At 52.4% G+C, this 13,746-nt stretch overlaps 1 protein-coding gene across 1 annotated transcript in view; it reads left to right on the forward strand.

Moving 5' to 3' along the window:
- Positions 1-13,746, forward strand: part of ASTN2 (astrotactin 2) — a 291,732-nt gene that overhangs the window by 147,782 nt on the left and 130,204 nt on the right. The window contains exons 10-11 of the mRNA XM_058423166.1: positions 10,511-10,677; positions 12,644-12,832. Coding sequence (XP_058279149.1) covers positions 10,511-10,677; positions 12,644-12,832 — 356 coding nt within the window. The remainder of the gene's footprint in view (positions 1-10,510; positions 10,678-12,643; positions 12,833-13,746) is intronic.

Here is a 13,746-nt window from a genome sequence, read left to right on the forward strand (position 1 = left end):
CAATCAAGGCTAAATCCAACAAATGTTCCAGGCAGGTACTGAGCATAAAATATACATGCAGCCTTGTAAGCAATTAATACACCACAGAGCTGGAGCCGAGCAGCTCAGCCAGGGAGCGGCACAAATCTCGAAAGTTTCTTATTCCTTTTACATATAATCATCCTCTGTTACCAATTCCTTCACGCTCTTAATACAGCTCCCAGTAATTCTGCGAGGACTGGGATGCATTTATCTCCAGGTTTTTAGCAGCGTGGGCTCTGCCATTACCTAATTGTTCGGCCTTCAAAGGTCTCGGTTAAAAAGTCGAGGGCAGATTGCTCGTGCTGGAGTCTGCCTGAGTCTCCTTGGGCTGATGATGGAGAGGGAAGAGGGCGTCGCTTTGCTCAGTTAAAAGCCTACTTTTTACAAGTCACCTAAAGCCTCTCCAGCAGGGTTCCCACACACAGGGGCGGAGTTCCCCACCTGCCATCCCCCACTTCCCATGGGATCCCATTTTCCCCCCTCATCTCATGGTTTTCTGTTAGTTTTATGTGTACCCAGTAGATGGCATGAGTGCACAAAGGGTTTCTGCAGTTCTTTTCTTATCGGAGGCCTTTTTTAATTCAGGTGATTTTTAAGAATTATCAGCTGCGACCTTGCCGAGACCTTGGCGTCACTAACTGGAGCCTTGTGTTTGAGCCCTAACATAACCAAACAGCTCCCAAGCTCTAGGAAACCAGCTTCCATGCTGATTTTTCTTGTTGCACTCTAGAGCTGCTGGTGGATCTGGTCAAGCTGTGGGCATTTCCCAAGAAAACAAAATCCCAGTGAATTTCTCTGAATCTGGTGACTCTGCACCAGTGTTCATTTTGTACCATCTTGCAGGGATCACAGCAAACCAGGAGAAAGCGTGCAAGAGGAATAATTCAGACTATATCCTATGAAGGAAATATTTCTGATGTTTTTTGCTGGCACTGCGGTAGCTGCACAGCCTGGAGGGAGGATGCCAAAGGAGGGAAAATGCTTAACCCTCATGTGCTGGTGATTTATAATTTGAGATGAAAACCTGTGAATTGGCCCTGAGAGACTGAAGGAAACACCTGCATCATGGCTTAAATTCAGGCTTCCCCAGCTGTCTCTCAGATTGGCTTTGCTCCCTGGTGCCAGTCCTCTCACCCACCTGAGGAGAAGGGGGATCACTCCCATGAACTGTGACCAGGTGCATTTTTGAGCCTAGAAAGGCAGGATTGCAGCCTTATTGAAAATAAGCGGGGTGAAGGTTTGTTTATTCCTTTTTTTTTCCCCCAAAGGAGTGGGAGCTTTGGTCTCAGCATATGAGCTGGGCAAGGAGGTGCTCTGCTCTCTTCCAGTGCACGCTGGGCATCCTCAGCATCCCTGCAGGAGGAGGCAGCAGCAGGTGCAGGTGTCTGAGCCCCACGGTGCCTCCCAGGATGGGGTCTCCTCGCTGTGAGGAGCGCCTGCAGGAGCAGAAGGGCGTGAGCTGCCTTGCTGGGGGTGAGGAAGGCAGCCTGGGGTCCTGAGCCAAGAATTATCAGAATTAGCCCCTTGTTTGTTTGAGATGTGAGAGGCCTGACGGCAGTAAGGGGGGCAGTGGTGTGGTCTGATGGTTCTGCAGCTTCTGTGTGCTGGTGAGAGTCCTTTAAGCCACATTACAGTGCTACAGGAGCCAAGGATGTTGCAGGTGGATGTGGAAGGGCTAAAGCACGGCTGTGTGTGCTCCAGGATGTGTCCCACCTTGGGAGAGGCGTTGGCAAGAGCTGGGAGAGCCTTGCCCAGCCCAGGCACTGCGTGCTGCTGCTCTGTACAGACACGAAATCCTGCTCATCCTCACTGGCTCCCCTCTCACAGGCTCAGGTCCCTCTGGCAGAGATTTATTTCTATTCTGAGCAAGAAAAAAGTGCAGTTTTGCCTACAGGGATGATGTGGGCTGCTCCTGCCTGCCATGGTGGGGTCAGCCCATCACGAAGGACAGGAATTTGTCTGGCTCAGCAGGATGCAGGAGGGAGATCATCTAGCAGAGAGTTCTAAATGAAGTTGTGGCCTGCAGTGTCACTGCTGTGTGTTGGTCCCGGCCTCTTCAGACACAGAAGGAAGAGAAATTTGGCACGGTCCACACAGCATTATGAGCCTTAGCACAGCTTCTCTGGGGCTAATCCTTCCCTTGCTCTCTCCCACCTCAGAATGATGGGCTGTGCCTCACTGCTGCAGAGTGTGGCAGGGAGATGGCTTAATTTAGGAGTCTAATCATTCTGGGGAGAAATGGGATTAAAAATGAAGGAGCAGGGCAGTGGCTACTGCTTTTGTCTCCTCCTTCCAACACAAGACACTCACAGGTGGCTTAGGGACCATGGAAAGATGCTTTGAAATTATGTGGGTGATGCTGAGAACTTATTTTCCTGGGGAGAAATGGGTTTGGGAGTTTCAGCCCAAAGCAAAATACTGTGCAGAAATGCCTTCACATATGTGAAAATTCCAAAATACTTTGGTTCAAAACATTTCCTTTCTATAAAGGAGAGGGGAATGTTTAATTCCGCCATTATCATCTGGAGCTTTGTTTTATATTGTTTTATCCCAGTGTACAGCCTGAAATAAAAACAAAATTAGGTGATGGAAACCAAAACATTTCAACCTTGTCAAAATTAAATGCTCTCCTAATTTCCCTATGAGTTTTGAGATGTAATTGATGGAATCCCACAAAGCACTTAAGCTTCATCAAATCTGCGTTTTTTCTGACAGACAATTGTTCATTGAAAAATAAAAACTTACCCATCCCTGCCTTGAGAGGCACCTAGCTAATTGTGGGAGATGCACACACCAGGGAGGGAGATGAGGAAACCAGTCTCTCCTAATCCCTTTAAAGTCTCTCTGGCTCCCTGGAGCAGGAGCTGGGTTGTGGTTGGAAGCAGAAGCCCCCCTGAGCTCAATAGCAAGCCCCCCTCCAAGGAACCCGTGGGTTTGTATTTTATCTCATTAATCCAGGTTATGTACCTGCAATGAAAATGGGATTTGGGGAGGAAAGAGGAAGAAAGGGTGGCAAAGGCTGTTGGGCTCAGAGTTGGTGGTGGGTGGGAGCAAAGCAAACCACCCGCCTGCCTTTGCTTTCAGAGGGGGTTTGCACCTCCTGGGCAGGGGGCAGCTGGTTTAAAAGCAGGTGGAGTAGCTCAGGAAGCACCAAGGTGAGCTGAAGGTCTCTGCCTGCACAGGGAAGGAGTGGTTTGGATGATAAAAGCCCTGTGTTTCTCCAGCAGTGGCTTTTTCAGCAGCGTTCCTTGAGGGCTTGGCTGGTTCCCCTCCTCACCAGACTGGGATGCATCATGTGCTGTGGTCACAGCTGGCTCAGGGCATTGGGATGGGTTTGGGATGTAGGATTTGGTGTGTGGTGTCATGGCTGGGCTGCACCCTGACGGGTGAGTCAGGTGGGGCAGGGGTCGAATTTCTGTTTTCCTGAAGGTTTTTGGAGGTGCCAGCTCCTGCTGTGACTGGAAATGCCCTGGCAGGCAGGAGATACCAGCACACCCCAACACGGGCTGTTGGTGACTTCTGGAAGGGAAGCAGATTTCCTTGCTCCAGGGACACTTTGTGTGTGCAAGGCATCCCAGCAGCTGCTGGGATCAAGTCTCTCCCTCTTGGAACTGAGGTGCAGACACGGACAGAGTGACTTCCTGAAAGGGTTCACTGGAGCGGTGGCCAGAGGTGAGGAGATGCCTCATCTCCCAGGGCTTCCATCTCCCCCATGGATCCCCCATCCCAGTTTCACAGAGGGACCAGGCTGAGAATCACGAGCAGCATGTTCTTGGGAGCCTGCAAGACAGATGGGTTTGATTTTCTAGGGCTAAAATAGTGATTGATGATCTTTAAAGGGAAAAGGAAGCAGGGGAATGGGAGGGAGGGGGGAAAGAATGGGAAGATAAAGACTGTTATTTCAGAAAACAGTTGCAATGTTCTCCTCTGGGAAGTGTGTTCCCCCCTCAGCAGGGTGTCAGGAAGGGCTCTGCCACAGCTGGGGTTGGTGAGGACATCCCTGCCCTGAGGAGGGTCAGGAGAGCCCTTTAGCAACCAGCATTTTGGCCCTGTTTCATCAAAATATTGGGAGAGGAGGAATAAATCTCACACACAGACTGAGCTGCATACAGCCAGGCTCTGTCCTGCTGCTGCTGAGGAGCTTTGCTCACCAGGGGCCCTCTGGGTCAAGAAAATGAAGGCAGAATAAGCTAGAATTGTCCAAATTTATATAAATATATATATATATGGTCATGGAGGGGTTTACGGCGTTTGTATCATTTCTGAGCTCCAACAAGCAAATAAATGCATGCCAGAGCATAGACGGGAGCTCATTAAAATGCTGGCACTCACTTGTACCTCAGCAGTGCCTCGGATTAATGCTTTTGTCTCACGCTGGGGAGGTTCCTCGGTGAGGAGCGAGGATGCCTCGGCACAAAGGGGGGTCATTAGGGCCTTTGGAAATGATCCTCGGTGCTCTGGGGCACTGAGCCACCAGCTGATCATGCTGCCTGGGGTCAGCAGTGCTAGGGATGCTCCTTGGGGTCTTGGGTCTCACTTTTGGAGGCATCCAGGCATGAGAACGGTACCTGGAGCAGCACTGGGAGCGGGGTTTGGTGGCATCTTCCCTCCGTTGTTGTAAGAGCTGGGGGGATTCAGACTCGTCTGTAGCCAGGGCATCACCTCCAGCACCTGACACAGAAGTCTCTGACTAGAAGGCTGCTGTTGTTGAGAAAACAGAGTGGAATAACAAAACAAGGTGTTTTACTCTCTGCAGAAACACTTTATTAAGTATTCTGGTTTTTTAAACTTAATAATGGAGAAGAGAAGCTGAGCTGAGCAGCTCTGGCAGGCAGCTCAGATGGAGGAGAGTGGATGTGCTCCCATCTGGGGGATCCGTGTCAGTAATGATTTCCCTTCCAGTGACCCCTCGCCCGTCTCACAGCTAATGAGCTTTACAAACGAGAAAGTGAGCAAAGGCTCCTTTTTCACTTTACATGAGCAAGGACTTGTCCAGGTATTTATTTTCCTAAGGCACAATCTCTCACAGGCTCTGTTGTGCGCTTGTGTTCCTTCCCTGTGAAAGCGATCCCGCTCCTGTTGTGTTTGCTCTGGCCATGCTGGAGATGTTGGTGGTGGGCAGAGCGCCCAGTCCTGGTGGCAGGAGTGTGACAGGAGGCCACACGGTGCCACACGCTGTGCTGGGTGACACCAGTGGGCACAGACATCCCCGTTTTGTTCCATCCCCGTTTTGTTCCATCCCGTTTTGTTCCATCCCCGTTTTGTTCCATCCCCGTTTTGTTCCATCTCATTTTGTTCCATCCCGTTTTGTTCCATCCCCATTTTGTTCCATCCCGTTTTGTTCCATCCCCATTTTGTTCCATCCCCATTTTGTTCCATCCCGTTTTGTTCCATCCCTGTTTTGTTCCATCCCTGTTTTGTTCCATCCCGTTTTGTTCCAACCCGTTTTGTTCCATCCCGTTTTGTTCCATCCCAGTTTTGTTCCATCCCAGTTTTGTTCCGTCCCAGTTTTGTTCCATCCCGTTTTGTTCCATTCCGTTTTGTTCCATTCCGTTTTGTTCCATCCCTGTTTTGTTCCATCCCGTTTTGTTCCATCCCGTTTTGTTCCATCCCGTTTTGTTCCATCCCAGTTTTGTTCCATCCCCGTTTTGTTCCGTCCCCGTTTGTTCTGTCCCATTCTTTTCCATCCCCGTGTCTCGGTGAGGCTGGATCTGGTGCATTCCCAGGGGTGGCTGTGGGCATGTGGCAGCAGGCCCTGCCAGATCTGCCACTCCATGTCACCTTGGAGATGTCTTTTAAAAGCGGAAAAAAGCCTGTTTCACAAAACAGCCGATAAAAATAGCGCTTCCTATTCAGCACATCCATTCCCTGTGCGAACTCAAATTTCGTTTGCTGACTGCAGTCACAGGGATAAGGAGCTGTGTGCTCTGGGGTGGGCGGGGGTGGGCTGGTGTCCAACTGTGCCATCAGCCAAACCATGCGGAGCTGCTGGTGGCTCCTTCTCCTCAGACCCCTTGGCAGCAGCAGGGTCAGAGCATTGCAGCTGAGGGTCGTGTTTAGCCTTCAGGGCCCGTGTTATCAGCGCTAACACACAAGAAAAGAAAGTTTTCTTTTCCAGTGCCAAGGGCAATCTTCAGGGTTGTCTGTCGGCACACAGAAATCAGCTCACTTCTGCGTAGATGGAGAGGATTTGCAAGACCGTGGAATTATATTTGTATGGTAACAGCTTCTCCTTGGATTTTGAGCAGACCATGAGCTGGAATCTCCCCCTACATCTCCTTTTCCTCTCCATAGCATGGATTAGGCACCAGACTCTTTTCCCAAGCCCTGAGCTGTATTTCCTGGTCAGATCCATGGGTAAAGGATGGGCTGGGGATTGGAAGTGAACCAAGCAATATGAGTCTAACGTGGTAAACCGCAAACAGCTTTTTCTTTTGAATAACTGGGTTACTGTGTGGGATCCCTTCGCTTCCGTGGCTAAATAAATCCATGCCATGTGTGGACGAGGTGTTTGGCCAGGACCTGCTGGGGCACCAGCTTTCCTCCCACCAGGGTGGGACGTGCCACCCGTGCTCGCCCAGACATAGTTATTGACCGAGCCGCTTATTGATTTTGTAATCATTTCCCAACAGAGCCCCCCGTCCTGTGTCACTGCCAAGGCAGATCGCAAATTGAACTGCACCTAAATTGATGGGGCATTGATTAAAACTCACCGTAATTATTGGTTCTCTGCTGCCCGAGCCAGGCAAATCAATGTCAGCAAGAGCAGATCTGCTCCTTTATAAGAGCTCAGTGAACACAGGGCGAGTGCTGGCTTTCCAAGCCTATCCAGGAGCCCAAGCTGACCCATCAGGGAGTCAGGATTAGCACAAACTGGCTTTTTCCATGGTCATTTCTGACTCCTGTGGGCAAGAGCACAGTTGCACTCAAATGGACTTCAGTTTCCCCCTGACTGATGTATTGGTGAGACATCCCAATGGGAAATCCCCTGCTCCAGGGGCAGGGAGGTGTGTTACAGAGATTTATAAGCCCAGAGAAGCTGTGGCTGCCCCAGGAAGTGCCCATGGCCAGGTTGGACAGGGTTTGGAGTAATCTGGGATAGTGGGAGGCATCCCTCCCCATGGCAAGGGAGTTGAGCTGGTTTTTAAGGTCCTCTCCAACCCAAACCATTCTGTGATTTATTGTGCTCAGTAACTGCTTCATCCACCTATTCATCCCTGCAAACCCTCCATGAAGAGGCTGGGGTTGCCTGGACAGAACTAATTGCTGAGTTTGCTGGTTCCCCTGGCTCTGCTGGGCAGGGACACATCCCATGTTTTCACGTTGGCTCCCAAAGCCTTCTGTCCCTGGAGAGCTCTGTGCTGCAGCACAGCAGCTGACTGGAGAGCCAGCTCTGCTCTGAGCAGGGATGGATGTGGAGAGACAGGAGCACTGTCTTCTGCAAATGCTGTGCTGAGCTATTTGCCTGCTGTAATTAACGGGTATTAGGACGCATAATTATGAGCTGAAAGGAAACACGTTTCATGGTGGTTAAGAGCCAAAACTGGAGGAATATCCCAAGGGTGGCCTCAAGCAGAGTAGGACGGAGGGAGGGAGGGCTTTGCTGACCCACTAACCCAGTCACGGGGAAAGAACCATCTTCTTCCTCTGAGGGCTGGAGAAGGTGCTGAGCTCAGCACGTGGATCTGTGCCAAGGCAAGAATTCCAAGTGACAGTGCCAAAAAGGCGTGACTGATCCTCTGGCTGTGGTCCTGGAGCTCCTGCTGCCTTGCAGTCACATCCAGTTGCCTTCAGCACCCTGGAAGTTCCCTCAGGATCTCCAGAGGGAACTTGAGCAGAGCCCTGGCCCCTCCATCCCTGTGGATGTGGGGAGAGCAGCGGAGAGGCGGACACGGTGCCGTGAAGCAGAGCTGCTGTTTGCAGCCAGAGCTCCCCGTGTCCTCCAGGGAGATCCTCTCTGCCCATCTGCAGAGCTCTGCTCTCACAGCACGGCTGGCAGACAAGGAGAGCATGGGAGATAAGAGCTGTATCTGCAGATTCACAAACACTCTCATCCTGCTGCTGTTTCCCTGGCGGCTCCGGGGCAGTGAAAATCACGGATCGTTCTCAGTGTCCTCTCCTCCTTCATTATGTTGTGTATGCAGCTGGAAAGCCTCCTGCTCCCAAGCCTGCTGCTTCCTGCTGCTAATTCCAGAGCTGTGTCTTTGGGACCCTGCCTGCTCTGCAAGGATGGACAGCATGGTGTTCCAGAGCCCTTTGCTGCCAAGATCCCTGGGATGGAGAAGCCTTGTGCCTTCCCTTCTCGTCTCACCTGGCGTGCCCAAGGATGGTGCTGGGGTTTGCGAGCACCAGAGCTGAGGGCACAGGAGGCAGTGAGGGATCTGAGGGACAGCTGGCACAGAGATCAGCACAGCCCCGTTGCTGCAGGCAGGGCAGAAGCAGTTTTGATGCTGCTGCTGTAGAGAAGTGGCACAGGGTTTCTCGGAGGTGGAGGGAAGGATGGGGACAGACCTGATAGCAGGGTAGGACGAGTGTGATGGCTTTAAACTGAAGGAAAGGAGGTTTAGATTAGATGTTATTTCCCTGGGAGGGTGGGCAGGCCCTGGCACAGGGTGCCCAGAGCAGCTGTGGCTGCCCCTGGATCCCTGGCAGTGCCCAAGGCCAGGTTGGAAACAGGCTTGGAGCAGCCTGGGACAGTGGGAGGTGTCCCTGCCACGGCAGTAGTGTTGGAACTGGGTGGTCTTGAGAGGTCTCTTCCAACCCAAACATTCTGTGATGGCTCAGGGTGGGCCAGGAGCCCCTAAAGCCCCTTCCTGCTGTCCCTGTTTGCTTCTTAAGCAGCCAAGAGTGAGCGGGGCTCAGCAGCCCATCTCCCATCAGGACCCTGCTGGTGTCACTGAGCGCAAGGTCCAGGGTCTCCTGAACTTTTATTAATATGTACAGCATTTTGCTCACATGGAAAATTGATTTTCTTTTTTAAGCACGAAGTATAGTGGTTTTATAACCTTTCTTCTGCTTGACAGAGGACATTTATAACCTGCCTTCATCGCTACCTGAGCCGTCTCCAGTCTCACTCATCTTCAAGAAATTCCACAATGCATTTTTAATTGTGAGCTGCTCCCAGACAAGATTTTTTTTTTTTTTTTTTTTTTCCCCAAGGACTGGCCTTTTTGTTGTTGTTTGTGTGCGTGTCTGTTTGGTGAAAAGGGATAAATAACAAAAGTGGAAGTGTGCTTTACTCTGGGTGACAATTTATCGATGGCATTTGCCGCCTGCTGGCTTTTATCTCTTGGGGCAAGGAGAACAAGCTGGGGAACTGGAATTAGAAATTAGAGCCATGGTTCCCTCGGCTGTGGAAAACTGATGAGCCAGGGCTGCCATCCTGGCTGCCCCCTGTCCTGCTTCTGCCATGGGCTGGTCCTGCCCACAGCGGGCATCAGGATCCTTTTGGACATGATGCCAAGGCCGTCGTGTTTGCTGACCTGCCTGGCAGGGGCTGAGATGGATTTCTAGGTGATTACCAAGTGCTGAGATGGTTCTCTGGGTGGGTCCCAGGTGTTGAGGTGTTTATTTCTGGGATGAACTGGATTTTTCCTCATTTTGGAGGAGCAGGGAGAAAACACAGAGGGTTGTCATGCTTTGCCCCACACTGGCTGGCTTGAGGCTTTATTGCAGTGTAGTTCTGTTGCCTCGAGGATTTCACCCGCTTCCAGAGGGAGGATGAAGGGGGGAGGCACTGGCAGCAGACCCAATCCTTGCCCCACAGCCCTTGTCCCTTTCCCAAGGTCTGTGCCATATGATGCAGGGCTACCCCATCCGTCACTCATCTCCTTCAGATGGAAAAGGAGTTCAGCAGCACTGGCTCTGGGATGGACTGTGTCCTGGGAGGCCATGGAACAGGGGCTTCAGGGTGGGGGAGGATGAACAGGTGACTGTGGAAACCTTTGAATCCTTCAGGGAAACACCCAGGGCTTTTCCCTGGAAGAATATTCCATCGAGTTTCCTCACCTAGGCTGAAAGAAAAGACTTCCCCCATGGTGCCCTGCAGCACCACCCTGATCTACCTGAGTTTTGCTCTCCCCATACGTCCCTGGCTCCCGTGGTTTCTCCTTTCCCTGTGTCCCCAGTGGCTGTGCTGTCCCTGGTGGCTGTGTCCCCTGTAGGGCACTGCCCTCGTACCGCCCCTGTGCCCTCAGACCCTTGGCTCCCGACCCCACACTTATTCCTGTGCACAGCTCTGATCTGTGTCTCTGGTGCCTGACCCCTTTGGCGTGCTGGGTGAATGAACCTTTGCTGGAATTCACCGTACAAAAGGCTCTTCTCGCCTCTCCTCGCTGAGCTGCCCGTGGTGCGTGGGCTTGGGTGCCCTGCCTGTGTGCCTGCCCAGGAGGCTTTGCCAGGGCAGATCCTTACTGGGCAAAGGCAGCAGCAGCCACCAGGCCTTTCCCCGCTGGTGCAGTGACCTTTCTGTGTGTCCTGTGTCCCGCAGTGCCCCGAGGACCTGCGGCCCATGAAGGATGGCACCGGTTGCTACGACTACTCCAAAGGGATCGACTGCTCCGACGGCTTCAACGGCGGCTGCGAGCAGCTCTGCCTGCAGCAGACCCTGCCTCTGCCCCACGACCCCTCCTCCAGCACCATCTTCATGTTCTGTGGGTGAGTCCCCTCCAGGCAGCCCCCTCCAAGGCTCCTCCACCAGCAACCTCTTCCCCATCTCCACTCCTGCCCTCTCCTGTGCCATCCCAACCCAGCCTGGAGCTGTGTGTCCAAGGGAAGGGCTGGTGATGGAGCTGAATTCCAGCAGGGAGCTGAGGCACCTGGTTTTCCTGAGGGAAGTGTGAGGAGCACAGATGCACCTCCCTTCTCTCCCCCAGGGTGTGACAGTACAGTTGGATCCGTGACTCACCGTGAAGGGACCCAAAAATTGTACATTGTGTGTTGGAGGGGAAGGTGTAAGATTTGTTTAAGAAATGCTACTTTTAATTTTTTTTTTTTTTTTTCCCTGTGCCTCCCTTAAAAAATAGAGTCTCATCCCTGATTTTGGCCAGGATTTTATAATCCTACACAATTTAGCATTTTCTCTCAGGAGAATCTCCCTGGCTGCAGTGTGCTCGAAAAGGAGCTCAGTGATTATCTTTATGCTTTATGCTGCACAGCTGCAGCCATCCATCGCCTGCCCCAGCCCCACGGCTGCCTCACACTCTCAGGCACACTCAGGAACCTACTCCGTGTCCCAGTGTGACAGATTAGGATGAAGAAAGGGAAAAAAAGCCCTTTTGGAAAGAAAATGCCCACGAGCAAGAAGGGGAGTGAATTCCTAGCAGTAACTCTGAGGAGCATCCATCAAGTCCCGATGCCTGCAGGTGCAGCAAAGACCTCACGCAGCTCTGACTGCCTGGACCCTGGACAGGGAGCTCTGCCTGTGCCAACTTCTCCTTTATTTATCCCATTTTTGCTGGTTTGTTGTATTTTTTTTTTCCCCTCTACCTTTTTTTTTTAATTATTGTTTAGCAGCACACAGTGACTGAGTCACCAAAACAGGGCACGTTTTCGTTTCCTGCTCCATGCCTGCAGAAGGGGCTGTGAATTCCTGTGGACACCAGCATCCTTTGTGGGGAGGGTCCAGAAAATCTTGGGACATTCCAAGTCTCCACCCACACCCGCATGAATCTGCATTTCAGCCTCGCATCCCCAAGGACAGAGAGTTTCCCATTTTCATTTTTCATCCCCCCCCCCACCTTCTTTTTCCATAATTCCTTTTCAGGGCTGAGCTGCTCTTTGGGAACAGGCAAGGAGAAGTGTGGCAGACAGGGAGTTCTGCTTGCAGTGAAGTGCAGCAGAGGAAGGGGAGAGGGCAGCAAGCCTGGCTAGAGGTGGGGTTGGTGTTACAGCGCTGGGGCTGTGGGGAGGAAGGAGTGGGGAGGGAACAGAGGTTTCCCAGTGAGGTGGGAGCTGGTGGAAGAGGGGAAGAGGCAGGATGGCTCATTTACAAAAGATTCCACTGAGGTCTCCAGTGCCTGGAGTTAAATCACATCCCTGCTGCCTGCCTCAGTTTCCTTTCCTGTTGGCTGAAGATGAACATGTGAATCTCCCCCAGGATAGGCTTGAAATTGGGATCAAAGAGCAGAGGAGGAGCCAGGCTGGAGCTGCTTCCTTGCAGGAGGGTATTTCTGGGTGCAAGAAGGGGCAGGAGCTTGATTTTGCTGTGCTGTGGCTTGGGGAATGTTTGTACCCGAGCAGCAGACACGCAGTGGGCTCAGCTCTGCTCTCCAGCACGAGGGCAGCTCCAGGCAGGACAGCACAAAATCATGGAATGGTTTAGGTTGGAAGGGACCTGAAAGCTCCTCTTATTTCACCCCCCTGCCATGGGCAGGGACACCTCCCCCAGCCCAGGGTGCTCCAAGCCCCACCCAACCTCACTGCAGGCAGATGGGCCACGCAGGGAGGGGACACAATGCCCACTGGTCACCCAGCCTAGCCAGGACAGAGAATTTGGGCTCTGTGACCTTTCCCGTGTCCAAACAGCTGCTGCAGGTGGTGGGGCTGGGCTGGGCTGGCAGAGGCTCGTGGGGTGGGTGGCTCTGTGCCCGGCCCATCTGACCAGGGCTGTGGTGCCCCACAGGTGTGTGGAGGAGTACAAGCTGGCCCCGGATGGGAAGTCCTGCCTGATGCTGTCTGACATCTGCGAGGGCCCCAAGTGCCTGAAGTCGGATGCCAAGTTCAATGAGACCCTTTTTGGGGAGATGCTGCACGGCTACAACAACAGGAGCCAGCACGTCAACCAAGGGCAGGTGTTCCAGATGACTTTCAGGTATGTCCTGGTTCTGCTCCTGGCTTTGGGAATATCAGGGTGGTGGGATGGGACCGAGGTGCACTGGGACAGAGCCAGCAGCTCTGATTTGCTCATGAGGAGAAGAGCAAGAGGACAAGAAGCATCCATGGCTTTCCAACTGCTCATCCTGCTCTGGCAGCAGCTCAGGACCCTCCTGGGCCAGTGTGTGTGTCTTGTCAGGATGAGACACATCCAGCCATGCTCCGTGGGCCTTTCTCAGAGGTGTTAACTCATCTCTGAACACTGATGTCTTCCAGCTCTGTGATACCCTGCAACAACGAGTTGTTTGATCGAGTGTAGTGTGAAAGAACATTTCCTTTGCCGTGTCTCCAGCCTGTGCCAGCTGGTTTTATTCAGTGCCCCCAGTGCAGCACTGGGAGGAGCTGTGCACATAGCATGATAAATAATGTAAATGAGCTGAAGGTAAAAGCCTTCACCTTGCAGGGCTCACAGAGGAGAGCTCACTGAATTCAGGACTGGCAAGTGAGTTATTTAGTTATTTTTCTTCAGGTCTTCTGAATGCAGCTGTGTTTTGATCAGCTGTAAGCCAGGGAGGTGAGTTTTGAAGCGGAAGCCCTAGTCCCAGTCAGGAGAGGATGCTGCCCACATCCCACCCAGACACAGCTCTTCCATGCCCAGCATCTGTTTCCTTCCTGTTCGGGCACCAAGACCTCATCACTGCCTCTGATTTTAGCTGGAGCTGTGGGTCCTCATCCCTGCTGCCCACAGAGCTTTTCCAGGTGTTTTTGCCCAGCTGATCAAAACTCCTTGGCTGTGGATTCAAGCTGAGCTCTGGCCTTCTGCTCCCTTGATGACAGAGCAGCACAGAGGTCTGGGAAAGCCACAGCCAGCAGAGTGCTTGGAGCCAGCAGAGCTGCAGCTTTAGCTGGAAG

This window comes from Hirundo rustica, chromosome 20 (genome assembly GCF_015227805.2).
Source record: "Hirundo rustica isolate bHirRus1 chromosome 20, bHirRus1.pri.v3, whole genome shotgun sequence".
NCBI classification, from domain to species: domain Eukaryota; kingdom Metazoa; phylum Chordata; class Aves; order Passeriformes; family Hirundinidae; genus Hirundo; species Hirundo rustica.